This window comes from Lagenorhynchus albirostris, chromosome 1, assembly GCF_949774975.1.
Source record: "Lagenorhynchus albirostris chromosome 1, mLagAlb1.1, whole genome shotgun sequence".
In the NCBI taxonomy this organism is placed as follows: Eukaryota; Metazoa; Chordata; class Mammalia; order Artiodactyla; family Delphinidae; genus Lagenorhynchus; species Lagenorhynchus albirostris.
Window position 1 is genome coordinate 1,899,609 of NC_083095.1, and position 13,851 is coordinate 1,913,459.

The 13,851-nt window shown below is 45.2% G+C and overlaps 1 protein-coding gene and 1 pseudogene across 2 annotated transcripts in view; one reads left to right on the plus strand and one right to left on the minus strand.

The window, feature by feature from the left end:
- The window catches only part of PPP1R13B (protein phosphatase 1 regulatory subunit 13B), a 75,874-nt gene that overhangs the window by 42,817 nt on the left and 19,206 nt on the right, over nucleotides 1–13,851 (plus strand). For both annotated transcript variants that reach the window (XR_009540741.1, XM_060150329.1), the window contains exons 4-5: nucleotides 2,625–2,701; nucleotides 13,527–13,628. Coding sequence is in view for 1 of the 2 variants with exons in the window: in XM_060150329.1 (XP_060006312.1) it covers nucleotides 2,625–2,701; nucleotides 13,527–13,628 (179 nt within the window). In the remaining variant the exon portion in view is untranslated. The remainder of the gene's footprint in view (nucleotides 1–2,624; nucleotides 2,702–13,526; nucleotides 13,629–13,851) is intronic.
- Nucleotides 11,161–11,396, minus strand: LOC132519874 (small ribosomal subunit protein eS27-like; annotated as a pseudogene).

Below are 13,851 nucleotides of genomic sequence, written 5' to 3' on the forward strand. Positions count from 1 at the left end.
TTCCCATTTGTTTAACCTCATTTTTCATTATCACCTCCCTAAGGGCCCTTTACTGGATATAGTATTCTTACTTGCCCCTGTCTTCCCCCTATCAGATGTACTGTATATCTGTTTATGTACCCAGTAGCTTTGCTTTATACATAAGAAGAGTAAGATTTTTTTTTTAATAAATTTATTTATTTATTTTTGGCTGCGTAGGGTCTTCGTTGCTGTGCACAGGCTTTCTCTAGTTGCGGCGAGCAGGGGCTACTCTTCGTTGCAGTGCACAGGCTTCTCATTGCAGTGGCTTCTCTTGTTGCGGAGCACGGGCTCTAGGCGCATGGGCTTCAGTAGTTGTGGCACGCGGGCTCAGTAGTTGGGGCTCGCGGACTCTAGAGCGCAGGCCCAGTAGCTGTGGCGCACGGGCTTAGTTGCTCCGCCGCATGTGGGATCTTCCCGGAGCAGGGCTCAAACCCGTGTCCCCTGCATTGGCAGCTGGATTTGTAACCACTGTGCCACCAGGGAAGTCCAAGCTTTAATTTTTAATAAAAATTAATTGTGGTAAAACAACAGAGAAGAAACTCTGAAGTCTGGCTGTGAGCAAAGAGGCACCACTGGAAGGTGTGCTTCTTCTTGGACCCTCCCCTGCGGTCAGGGGTGCTGCAGCTCCCACCCAGCCTCCAGTCTGGGGCACAGAGTCACTCTCTGCACGGGGTGCAGCTGGTCGGAGGCTCAGAGCTGACCGGGAGGTAGCCTGTTCCAGCCAGCATTTCATCCAGGACCCAAGAGGGCTCCAGGAACCGGAAGGCGAAGGCCCAGGTCTGAGGACCGTGTCCTCAGGTCACAGAGCAGAGGAGGCCCAGGCAGTGCCAGGAGTCAAGGTGAGGTTGGCAGGGGACAGGCCGCCCAGGAGGGGTGCCCCTGTGAGGCCCGAGAGCACCCCTCAGAAGAAGACCTGCCCATGGTCCCCATCTGTCACCCCTGCCCACACTCCTGTCGGCGGCCCGATCCCAGTCATCAGGCCCCTGGTCCAGATGAGTGAGCTCTGCAAGCCTGAGGCAGACCTTCAGGCCCCAGTCCAGGCCCAGGGCCCAGTGGAGGTGCAGCTGTTCGGGACTGAGGGGGAGGAGGCTGCATCCCCCTCCTCCTCCTCCTCCCCAGTCCGTGCCCGCCCCCCAACCCAGGCCGAGTCCTTGTCCCAGGAGGCACTTGGTGTGCTGATGGCTGACCTGGTGGGGTTCCTGCTCCTCAAGTATCGCACCAAGGAGCTGACCTCCAAGGCGGAGATGCTGAGTATGATCCTCCGGGACCATTGGGACCACTTCCCCGTGGTCTTCAGCCATGCCTGCGAGTGCATGCAGCTGTCTGTGGCATGGACGTGAAGGAGGTGGACCCCAACAAGCACACCTATGTCCTGGTCCCCACCCTGGGCCTCACCTGGGATGCCATGTTGACCGATGCACAGAGCATGTCCAAGGTTGGCCTCCTGGTGATGCTTCTGGCCGTGATCCTCCTGCAGGGTGAATGTGCCTCTGAGGAGGAGGTCTGGGAAGCACTGAGCGTCATGGGGGTGTATGCAGGAAGCAGCACTGCATCTATGGGGAGCCCAGGGAGCTGCTCACCAAAGTGTGGGTGCAGGAGGGCTACCTGGAGTACCAGCAGGTGCCCCACAGCAACCCGGCCCACTACGAGTTCCTGTGGGGTCCCCGGGGCCAACATGGAGACCAGCAAGTGGCAGGTCCTGGAGTATCTGCTCAGGGTCCATCGATGGGATCCCAGGTCCTTCCCATCCCTGTCTGCAGAGGCTTGTGAGCATTGAGGAAGAGGGGCCCTGAGCCAGAGCAGCAGCCAGGCTCCTTCCAGGCCCACGTCCAGCAGCTTTTCTTGCAGGGCAGGAAGGGAGGCTGATCCTCCACTGTGAGTTTGAAGAGGGAGCAGCCAGCCTTCTAAGTAGTGAGGGTCTGGGAGAGTTAGGGGAACACGGTGTATAGCATCTTTGGGTTCCTGTTGTGTATGATGACATGGAATTTCATCTCTATTTTCTTTAGGAATTCTTCAAATATTGTTCCTTTTAAAAGAAGGCTTAATAAGCTTTGGTATCTAAGTTTGTGAATGGCATTGATCACACACGTATTTGTGCTAATTCAGTTCAACGACAAGAGTTTTGCTATTTTGTAAAACAGATTGTAAGATTCCCATATTATTTTGTGATCCTGAACAAGATAACATGGCATTGGAATATGAATCTCTTGGAAATGAGAAAGAACTTTAGAATAAAATTGATGAGGTCAAGAAAAAGAGAAATAAAAGTAAAAGTTAATTCTAAAAAATATACACACACACACACACACACACACACACACATAAACGTAAAATTTACCATCTTGACCATTTTCTAAGTGTTAGAAACTTTTTGATATAAAGCAATTTCAAAATTCTGAAATAGAATATTAGAAAAAATTTTCATTTAAACAACTTTATGTATACAGGTTGATTATAAGACATTTTTTCAACTGTACTAATTTTTGAGTTGTCCAGCCTGGTATTTTATGCTTGTGTTCAATAAATATTTGAATAAGTGAAGAAATGATAAAATATCGCATTTCTAGTATGTCTTTTAGTAAGTTTGCCCTTCATTTCTCTAGGTGGCCATCAGACCCAAGAGCAAAGAACTCAGAGAAATGTAATAAATGTACCTGGAGAAAAACGCACTGAAAATGGGGTAAGTAATAGTGAATTAAATTGAAAATTTTTAATTGCTTTTTATAGGTACTAATGAATTGGGGTTATAATTTATTTTTAAAGAATTAATTTTGGGGTAGTGCTAACCGAAAACAATAAAACAGCCAATTATTTTACCAGCAAAACAAGTTTATTTGGGAACAGTGAAGAATTGCAATTCAGGACCCGCAGCTCTGGACAACCACATCCCAGTCCTCTAAAGCAAAAGGAAACTCTTTTTTAGAGGAGAAGGGGAAGTTGGGAGGGGCCGCTGTCAACAAAAAGTCTGTTGGAGGAACCTGGGAGTTTGAAGTATGGTGGCTTTACATTGGCTGAATTGTTGTCAGGCAAAGAGGAGATTGTTCTTCCTGCTGCTGGTGGCAGTAGAATGGTGTTACTTCCTCTGGGGATGCACAGTACATCTCTTCCTGTTGGGATCTGCACCAGTGTCTAGTGGTATGTGTGTGAGAGCTCCCCATTGTGGCTTCCCAACTCCATTTTCCTGAGGTTGCCCTTTATTTTCACAGAAGTTGTCATTTCTGTTGAATATTTCAAACATTTTTATGAAGTTATAAAGTGGCAGTCACTTGAGTGGTAATGGTTTTATCAGTCCATACCATGGCCCATGCACTGGATGGTCTCAAGCAGAGCAGTGCTCTCCATGCCCGTTACATGTTGCCGCCCACAGCATGTCCTGGAGCAGCAGCTGCATGTGTGCCTCTGTGCTCATGACAATGGCCTGTCTCCAGGAAGCAAATGGTCTAGTCTCTAGACTAAGAGATGGACAGGCAGACTTGCTTTGTATCTTCAGTGTTGATGTCTTGATCCTTCTGTCAGGTCTTAAAAGACAAAGTGGCTGGTGGGTTGAAGTCTTCATAGGTGCCTCCAGGAAAGAGAACTTCCTTTATCATAAGGTGTAGAGTTGGAGCATAGGCCTAACATTGATATAGGTGAGGAATTTTGTCTAAGTAGAAGCGTTCTTTTTTTTTCTTCTTTTTTAATATTTATTTATTTTATCTGGTTGCATCGGGTCTTCGTTGCAGCAGGTGGGCTCCTTTGTGACTTGCAGGCTCCTTTGTTGTGGCACATGGGCTCCTTAGCTGTGGCATGCGTGTGGAATCTAGTTTCCTGACCAGGGATTGAACCTGGCCCCCTGCATTGGGAGCACTGAGTCTTATCCACTGCCCCACCAGGGAAGTCCTAAAGGGTTCTTTTTAAGAAATACATGTTAAAAGAATGAGCAGAAATGAATGAATGAGGGTGAATGAATGAGAGAAGGAAGAATGAGAAATTTTCACCATGGTCTTTTCTGGAAGTTTTAGTAATAAGTTTTCCAAATAATTTTCAGGCTGGAGAATTAGTTTCTTTTTCTGGCTCTGCCACTAACTAGGTGTGTAGCCTTGGGCGGGTCACCCCCTGGCATGTGCTTGGCACAGCTATACACTGGAAGAAGCACCGGCCTGGAGTGCGGAGGGCCCACGCTCAGACACGGCTTCAGAACTTTCTAACAAGCTAAGTCTGAGCAAGTTACTTTGCCTCTGTACTTTCCAACTTGCTATTATTGATTTCCGATTTTATTTCTTTTATTGGCTACCATTGTGACTTTAAATGATATACTTAAGTCTCTATTTCTTTGTATGATAAACTTTAAACCATGTCTCTGGACCTCCCTTCTTGTAAGATGAGAGTATTAGCACCCCCTCCCTTTTCTCCGTCTCCCCTTCCCTCCTGTCCTACCTTCCAGCTTTTTCAGCTGTACTTTTCTTTTCTTTTTTTTTTTTTTTTTGCGGTACGTGGGCCTCTCACTGCTGTGGCCTCTCCCGTTGTGGAGCACAGGCTCCGGACGCGCAGGCCCAGCGGCCATGGCTCACAGGCCCAGCCGCTCCGCGGCATGTGGGATCCTCCCGGACCCGTGTCCCCTGCATTGGTAGGCAGACTCCCAAGCACTGCGCCACCAGGGAGGCCCTTTTTTTTTTTTTTTAATTTATTTATTTTTGGCTGTGTTGGGTCTTTGTTGCTGTGCGCGGGCTTTCTCTAGTTGCAGCAAGTGGGGGCTACTCTTCGTTGCAGTGCGCGGGCTTCTCATTGTGGTGGCTTCTCTTGTTGCGGAGCATGGGCTCTAGGCGTGCAGGCTTCAGTAGTTGTGGCACGTGGGCTCAGTAGTTGTGGCTCGCGGGCTATAGAGAGCAGGCTCAGTAGTTGTGGTGCACGGGCTTAGTTGCTCCACGGCATGTGGGATCTTTCCAGACCAGGCATCGAACCCATGTCCCCTGCATTGGCAGACGGATTCTTAACCACTGCGCCACCAGGGAAGCCCTCAGCTGTACTTTTATGTTGTCAATGTTGATAATATTTGTGTACTTTTATCTAAGTATAGTTAAGACTTTATACTTTGTTTATACATTGGTTATAAAGTTGAAAACTATTTAATGGTGTTTATTATTTTAGATTTTTCAGATATTAGCCACTGCAGAGCCAAATGGTATACTAGATTATATTTTCTTCTTTTTAGTTCCAATGTACTAATCCTTGTGCCACTTAAGGAGGACTATTCCTAATGTCAAGATTAAGGATTCTCCTTCCTTACCCTTCAATTTCTAAAGATCATTCCACAAATCCTCTTCTTATTCCTGCCTTCTGATATACTTGTCCACTCCAAATCTAGAGCCTTTGTGGGGTTCCGTCAGGCATATGTGCTTCAGAAAGTCATAAGAAATAAAGGCCCAGGCCCCACTGGCAGAACTTTTGATTCAGTAAGTTTGGAATGGGCCTAGAAAACTCCCTATATGACTCTGTTGCCCTGCCAGGTTTGGGAACCTCCAGGTTACATGTACCCACTGTCGGAAGCATTCAGAACTTACCTGTACAACAGAATTTTGAAGATCCTTTTGAGTTCTAAGATTTCCTGACCTGAGCTTTAGGGAAGGTGAAGTAAATACATTGAGTAGGCTTTGTGTATTGAGGCGGGGTATGTGTGTATATGATAAAGGGAAGGGACTCAGGAGGAAAGGATTCCCTTCCAATAATGTAATAAGGTGAGTTTTGATGTTTTGATGTGATGGGTCTGTGATCTTTTCCAGGATGAAGTTGTTTCTTGTTAACATGGAAATGATGTTTACATTTCAAGAGCAACAAAACTGGAACCTGAAACCAAAATTAAAAATGTGTTTGTAGGGCTTCCCTGGTGGCGCAGTGGTTGAGAGTCCGCCTGCCAATGCAGGGGACACGGGTTCGTGCCCCGGTCCAGGAAGATCCCACATGCCGCGGAGCAGCTGGGCCCGTGAGCCATGGCCGCTGAGCCTGCGCGTCTGGAGCCTGTGCTCCGCAATGGGAGAGGCCACAGCAGTGAGAGGCCTGCGTACCGCCAAAAAAAAAAAAAAAAAAATGTGTTTGTAGCCTTTACATGAGCTTATAATTAGAGGAAGGTAGAGAGCTAGCGAGGAGGTATAACTCTGGCCTAGAAGCATGACATCTAAGATGTTACTGTGTTTTATGGCACACACACCTGCCTTTTCAGCCTAATAATATATTACCTTTGTGAAGTACTTTATTGTCTACAAAGCACTTTTACATGCATTTTTTTTTTTTTTTTTTTTTTTTGGGTGGTACGCGGGCCTCTCACTGCTGTGGCCTCTCCCGTTGCGGAGCACAGGCTCCGGACGCGCAGGCCCAGCGGCCACGGCTCACGGGCCCAGCCGCTCCGCGGCATGTGGGATCCTCCTGGACCAGGGCACGAACCCGTGTCCCCTGCACCGGCAGGCGGACTCTCAACCACTTGTGCCACCAGGGAAGCCCTACGTGCATTTTTAAAGTTAATAAGATGTTAAAAATGTCCTTCTCCAAAAATGTTTTTGTGTATATCCTGGATATAGAATGGTGGCACAGTGAACCTTCTGTCTGTGGGCTACAGCAACCAGGAACAGATCCAGCAGCCTGTGGGTTGGAAGAGAAAGACAGGTTGCTGATTTGGTGTGATTCATGCCCATTAGCAGCTGCTGAGGCAGGAGGCTGCGAAAGTTCTGCTCTCCTAAAATTGCAGGTCATGAAGTCAGGTTGTCTAAGAAATAAAGGCCCACGGGCCTCCCTGGTGGTGCAGTGGTTAAGAGTCCGCCTACCTATGCAGGAGACACGGGTTCGAGCCCTGGTCCATGAAGATCCCACATGCCATGGAGCAACTAGGCCCATGCGCCACAACTACTCAGCCCACGTGCCACAACTGATGAAGCCCGTGCACCTAGAACCCGTGCACCGCAATGAAGAGTAGCCCCCACTCGCCACAACTAGAGAAGCCCGCGCACGGCAGCAAAGATCCAACACAGCCAAAAGTAGATAAATAAATAAATTTATGTATTTAAAAAAAAAAGAAAGGCCCAGATCCCATTGGCGGAACTTTTGATTCAGTAAGTGTGAGGTGGGCCTGGAAGACTCCCCATATGACTGTTGCCCTGCCAGTTTGGGAACCTCCAGGTTATATGCACACACTGTCGTAAGTATTTGGAACTTACTTTTCCAACAGAACTTTAAAGATCTTGTTTAACTTTATGGTATAAAGGCAAATTGATTTATTCTTATTATGTATGCCTGTATCAGGGGTCCCAAGACCACCGCCGGTGTCGGTGATTTGCTTGGAGGACTCACAGGGCTCAGCATTATGGTTGTGCTCACGGCTGCAACCTCCTCCAGTCAGAGGACACAGAGCAAGAGCAACAGAGGGAAGAGGGGCACGGGGTGACATCTGAGGAAACCAGGCTCCCAAGAGTCCGCTCCCAGTGGAGTCACACAGAATGCACTTAATTCTTCCAACCGCTAATCATGACACGTGTGAAATGTCTGCCGGGGAAGCTCGTCAGAGCCCCGAGCCCTGGGGTTTTATTGGGAGCTGCTCATGTGGGCAGCCTCTGTCTAGCAAGCACCAGAACTCCAGACTCCCAGAAGGAAAGCAAGCATTTTACTTAGGTGTCCTGAAAGTATCTATACTTCTTTGCTGTTTTCTCAGCCAGTCAGGCTAAATCTGAGTCCGTTTGTGCTCTATTCCTCTACATCCACTAAGTTGCCAAGGCCAGTTGATCCTACCCCCACCCCCCATATTTTCTTCTAAGAGCTTTATAGTTGTAGCTCTTATATTTAGGTCTGTGGTCCATTTTGAGTTAATTTTTGTGTATGGTATGAAGTAGGGGGGCCAAGTTTATTCTTTTGCATGTAAATATCCAATTACCCCAGCACCATTTGGTGCAAAGACTATCCTTTCCCCATTGAATTGTCTTGGCACCTTTGTCAAATCAATTGACTGTATATGTGTTTGTTTCTGGAAGCATTTATTATTAATATGGTCACTTAGTCTCCTTGTTTTCCATATGGTACCCAGGACTCAGCTGGGACTGTCATCTCCCAGGCCAGATAACGTTTCAGTTGTCTAGAGAATAAACTTCTAGACTTCCGCCAGGGTAAGAGAAAGGCAGTCACCTAGATCATAGAGTTGGGGAGGAGATCTAGGGATTTGAGTGCTTCTTAAATATCTTTCACTCAGTTTGCTTTATTTTAGGTGCCTTACATTTCATCCCCCTTTCCAGAGGTACGTAGTTTTGCCAATTCCTGAGCCCTTTGAAGGTTCTGTGATATAACTGGTTTCTTCATCCAGTTTCACCTCTTCTCTCTTGAGGTTTGTCTCAGATCTACTAGGTCAGTTACTTCTCATCCATTCTCTCTCCAGCTTCCAAACATTCTTGTTGTCTCCATTCCTGTTTTTGTGGTTTTATATTATTTGATGTCAAAAATCCCTTTACTATCATATAGTGGTTTTGAGATTTAATGAAATTAGGATTAAATAATTCTGTGTTTTGAGCAGAAGAACTAAGTGTACATTTCTGTTAATTTCTCCTGTTGGGATTTGTTGAACTTACTGATTCTGAGGATTGGCATCTATCAACATAGCTGGAAAGTTCTCTACTGTTATCTCTACAGGTATATCTTCTTCCACATTCTTTCTTTTTTCTTCTCTGGAACTTTGATTAGACATGTTATATCTTTCATTTTATCCTTAATTACTCTTTTATATTTTCACTTTCTTTGTCTCTTTGTACTGTGTTCTGGATAATGTCTTAAGATACATTTTTCAGTTAATGAATTCTGTCTTTCACTATGTTTATTTGGATGTTAGTACATATAATATGCTTTTAGTGTTACTTGTTATGAAAAGACAAGGCACAGTGTGGGAGAAAATACTTGCAAATACTATACCTAATAAGGAACTATATTCAAAATATAAAAAGAAATCTCAAATCTCATTAAGAAAATAAAACAGTTTTAGAAGAAGCAGGCAGAATATTTGAATAGATGCTTCACTAAAGAAGGTATGTGAATGTCAAGTAAGCACGTGTAAACATGTTCCACATCATTAGTTTTTAGGAAAATACAAATTAAAACCACAGTGAGATACTACCACGCATCCATCAGAATGTCTAAAACTAAAAAGACTGGTGATAGCAAGTGCTGGCAGAGGTGTGGAGAGCCTGCGAGACACACACGGCTGCTGAGAATCTAAGTGGTGTGGTCTGGAACACAGTTGGACAGTTTCTTTAAAACTTGAACATAAATCTGTTATACGATACAGCAGTTCTAAGTATTTACACGAGAAAGGAAAGCAGATGTCCATATAAACTTGTACATGAATGTTATAGCAGTTTGATTTGTGGTAGCCAAAAATCTAGAAAAACCCTAATGTCTGTTAACAGGTGAATGGACAAAAAAACTTATATCCATACAATGAAATATTCCTGAGCAATAAAAAAGAATGAACCGGGCTTCCCTGGTGGCACAGTGGTTAAGAATCCGCCTGCCAATGCAGCGGACATGGGTTCAAGCCCTGGTCTGGGAAGATCCCACATGCCGTGGAGCAGCTAAGCCCGTGTGCCACAACTACTGAGCCTGCGCTCTAGAGCCTGCAAGCCACAACAACTGAGCCCATGCACCACAACTACTGAACCTGTGCTCTAGAACCTGTGAGCCACAACTACTGAGCCCACGTGCCACGACTACTGAAGCCCGTGTGCCTAGAGCCCGTGCTCCGCAACAAGAGAAGCTACCGCAATGAGAAGCCCGCGCACTGTAACAAAAGAGTAGCCCTCACTCACTGCAACTAGAGAAAGCCTGCGCACAGCAACAAAGACCCAACAACACAGCCAAAAATAAATAAATAAATAAATTTTTTAAAAAAGAAAAGAATGAACCACTGCTGCATGCTACACCATGGATGGATCTCAAATCATTACGCTGTAAGAAAGAAGCCAGACAAAAGAGTACACACTGTATAGTTCCATTTATATAAAATTCGAGAAAACGTAAACTAATTTCTAGTAAGAGAAAGCAGATCAGCAGTTGCCTGTGGACCTGGGACCTTGGAAGGGGTTGGAGGGAGGTGGGAGGGAGGGATTACAAAGGAGCACAAGGAGGTTTTAAGGGTGATGGGTTTGTCCATTTTCTTCATTGTGGTGATAGTTTCATGGTGTGCATGTTTGTCAGAACGTGTCAAATTGTGCACTTCGGATATGTACAGTTTATTATATGTCAACTACAGTAAAGTGGATTTAAACAGTCATTAAAAATTTTTCAGTTTAGAGGTTTTAATTGGTTCTTTTCCACCTCTTCTTGGTTACTCTTTGGTCATATTTTAAGCTTCTCTTACTTCTTTAAACACACTAAACATAGTCATTTCATATTCTGCAACTAATAATTTCAGTTTCTGCATATGTCGCTTCTACTGGCTTTAAGTCATGGTTTTATGATCTTTGTGTGCTTTGATTTTTGACAATGAGCTTCTCATTTTCCTTGGAACTTGACCTGTGAGGTTTTTGTTTGTTTGTTTGTTTTTGCGGTACGCGGGCCTCTCACTGTTGTGGCCTCTCCCGTTGTGGAGCACAGGCTCCGGACGCGCAGGCTCAGCGGCCATGGCTCATGGGCCCAGCCGCTCCGCGGCATGTGGGATCTTCCCAGACCGGGACACGAACACGTGTCCCCTGCATCGGCAGGCAGACTCTCAATCGCTGCGCCACCAGGGAAGCCTGACCTGTGAGTATTTTTAAGGTCTGGATGAAGGTGGGATTTTCCCAGGTGGTTTGCATTTGCTTTGGTCAGTAACTGGGCATGCAGATAGACTCACTCTGTGGTCCCCTTTGTGGGTCTTGAAGCTTGCATGAGGGCTGTCAAGTCTTCATAGATTCTTAGCGGGGTCGTCCCCCTCCACTCAGACTGCGATGGAGAGAGGGCAGATTTCTCCTGCTCCCATCTGTGGGTTTGAGGCTGTTTCTCATTCACTGTCACACTGAATCGGGGTCCTGGATGTATATGGGCATCTCCTATTGGACTCTCCACCCTGGGTTGGTCTCGTCTTTCTCTTTTTTTTTTTTTTAAATCTGAAATGTGTTTATTGGGATGGTTTCCTGTTCTTCTTGATTCAGGGTGCTTTTAGTGCTGCTTCTGTCTGAAGGAGCACCCTTCTGTAAGCCTTGCTCTTCCTCCTGTAGGCTGGCAGAGGACAGTAGAGCAGCCGCCACACAAAACTACTGTGTGCGCATGGCTAGAGACGGTGATTTTATAGCATCCTGGGCATTTCACATCCATGAAGTAGGAACTGGGGCTCTGCACCAGGCACTTCTTCTTGTGTTCCTCTTCTCTCCTGGAAAGGGATGAAGGAGATCCATTCCGAGAGGCGTGTTCTCTTGGGGAGGTCATCACTACCGGAAAACCATATTTCTCTCTTAGTGCCAGGCTTCAGCAGCTCCAGAGGGCAAGTCTCCAGGTGGGCATAAGGTGGCTTTGATACTTCCTCAATGCCCAGAGCTTCTGCTGTCTCTTTATTTTGGCCCCTGTAGCTTCCTTCCTGCTGTGTCAGCTCAGTGATGCTTTTAAAAATAGGTTTTTATGTTTTTTTATTTTTTTTTGTGGTATGCGGGCCTCTCACTGTTGTGGCCTCTCCCGTTGCAGAGCACAGGCTCCAGACGCGCAGGCTCAGTGGCCATGGCTTACGGGCCCAGCCGCTCTGTGGCATGTGGGATCTTCCCGGACCGGGGCATGAACCCGTGTCCCCTGCATCGGCAGGCAGACTGTCAACCACTGCGCCACCAGGGAAGCCCGGTTTTTATGTTTTATCTTGCCTTTTAATTGTTGCTATCAGGAGAGTAGCTCAGCGTGTTTTGTGGACCACATTCTGAGAGATGGAGCAGTTACCATAATGCTCAGCTTGTAGCACTCATGCGGGGTGTAGTTGGTTTCTCTTATTGGTGTTCATGCTCTTTGATAGCCCTGTTCTCCTGTTGATCTTTCTAGCCCCAACTGCGCCTAGCCACTTGCCTTGGGTATAAATGTGGTTAAACCACACTGAATTGGTATCAGTGAATTTTAATCATATGAGTGATTCACATATAGGATAAAATAGCATATTGTAGTAGTATTGCAGGGGGTGGGAGCCAGTATATGCTTTAGATATCTGATTGACTCTTATTAATTTGTAAGACTTAGTAATTTTTGGAATATGAAATACACCAGTCCCAGAGCACAATGAGATGTTAGGTTCAATTTTACAGAATATTTTATGTGATAAAAATAAACCTACATGCTTATAGTGTACCTTGATATCATTATCACCTACTTTTTTGTTTGCTAAATAAGCAAGTAAAAATACTCTCCAAACCTGAAAGTTTATAACCTTGGAGAGAGGTAGGAAAAAAGAGGAATGATTTAATGTTCTAGAATATCTTATGAGTATAAACAGATTTATCCTAATTATTTTGTCAGTTTTGTTTTAGGGATGTTTGTCATCTTTGAAGTGGCATTGTTCTTGAGAATCCAGTTATACTTTAAAAAACTAGTTATAATTTTAAACCAATATCTTGTGATGATTAAATCACAAGATGGGATACTGGCTGTTAGGTCTAATTCTTCTTTATTTCTTACTTTTTAAATTGAGAAATAAATGTACAGAAGAATGTGTAAAACATGTATGGTTTAAAGAATTACTTAGCAGACGCTCAGGTAACTACCACCCAGGCTTGGAAGTCCTCTTTTATTCTTTTTAAAGCAATTCTATCCAATTTATTTGTTTATTTATTTATTATTACAGTAAGTTGATTTATAATGCTGTGTTAGTTTCAGGTGTTCAGCAAAGTAATTCAGTTATACACACACATATATATTCTTTTTCATATTCTTTTCCATCACAGGTTATTATAAGATATTGAGACTTCCCTGGCGGTCCATTGGTTAAGACTCGGTTCTTTCACTGCCGAGGGCCCAGGTTCAATCCCTGGTCGGGGAACCAAGATCCCACAAGCTGCACGGCACGGCCAAAAAAAAGATGTTGAATGTAGTTCCCTGTATCCAATTTATTTATTTATTTGCGGTACACGGGCCTCTCACTGCTGTGGCCTCTCCCGTTGCGGAGCACAGGCTCCGGATGCGCAGGCTCAGCGGCCATGGCTCACGGGCCCAGCCGCTCCGCGGCATGTGGGATCTTCCCGGACCGGGGCACGAACCCGTGTCCCCTGCATCAGCAGGCGGACTCTCAACCACTGCGCCACCAGGGAAGCCCTACACATTTATTTTTTACATTGTTTATCCTTAAACATTTGACATCCCAGTTTACTCAAATAAATTTAATAGAAGCAGTCAACAATTAGGAGGAAAAGTTCTTATGAGAAAGTAAACTTATTTATCTTCTCTTAGCTTCTAGGGAACCTATTTAAAAATCTTGATGTGTGTGCATTTTGACACTAGAGAAAATGATTATGCAGATAAACATACATTCCAGTCTGAGTTTGTTTTGTTCCCTGCAGATTGGAAATCCACGTGTCGAACTTACCCTCTCAGAACTCCAAGATATGGCAGCTAGGCAACAACAGCAAATTGAAAACCAGCAGCAAATGTTGGTTGCCAAGGTAAGTTATTAAAGCAGCGGTGGGGAAATGTTCAACAAGTGTGTCCTTCGGCATTACTTTAGATTACCTTGCTAACCCCTGCAAGTAGGACCATGCCGCCACAGTGTTAAACACAATATCTTAATTATCTCTTCTGTAATCATAAATGCATACTGTAGCTTCTTGAAGTTGGGAAAGTATCAGAACAAGAGCATCTGACCCTTGACTTGCACACACAACCCCC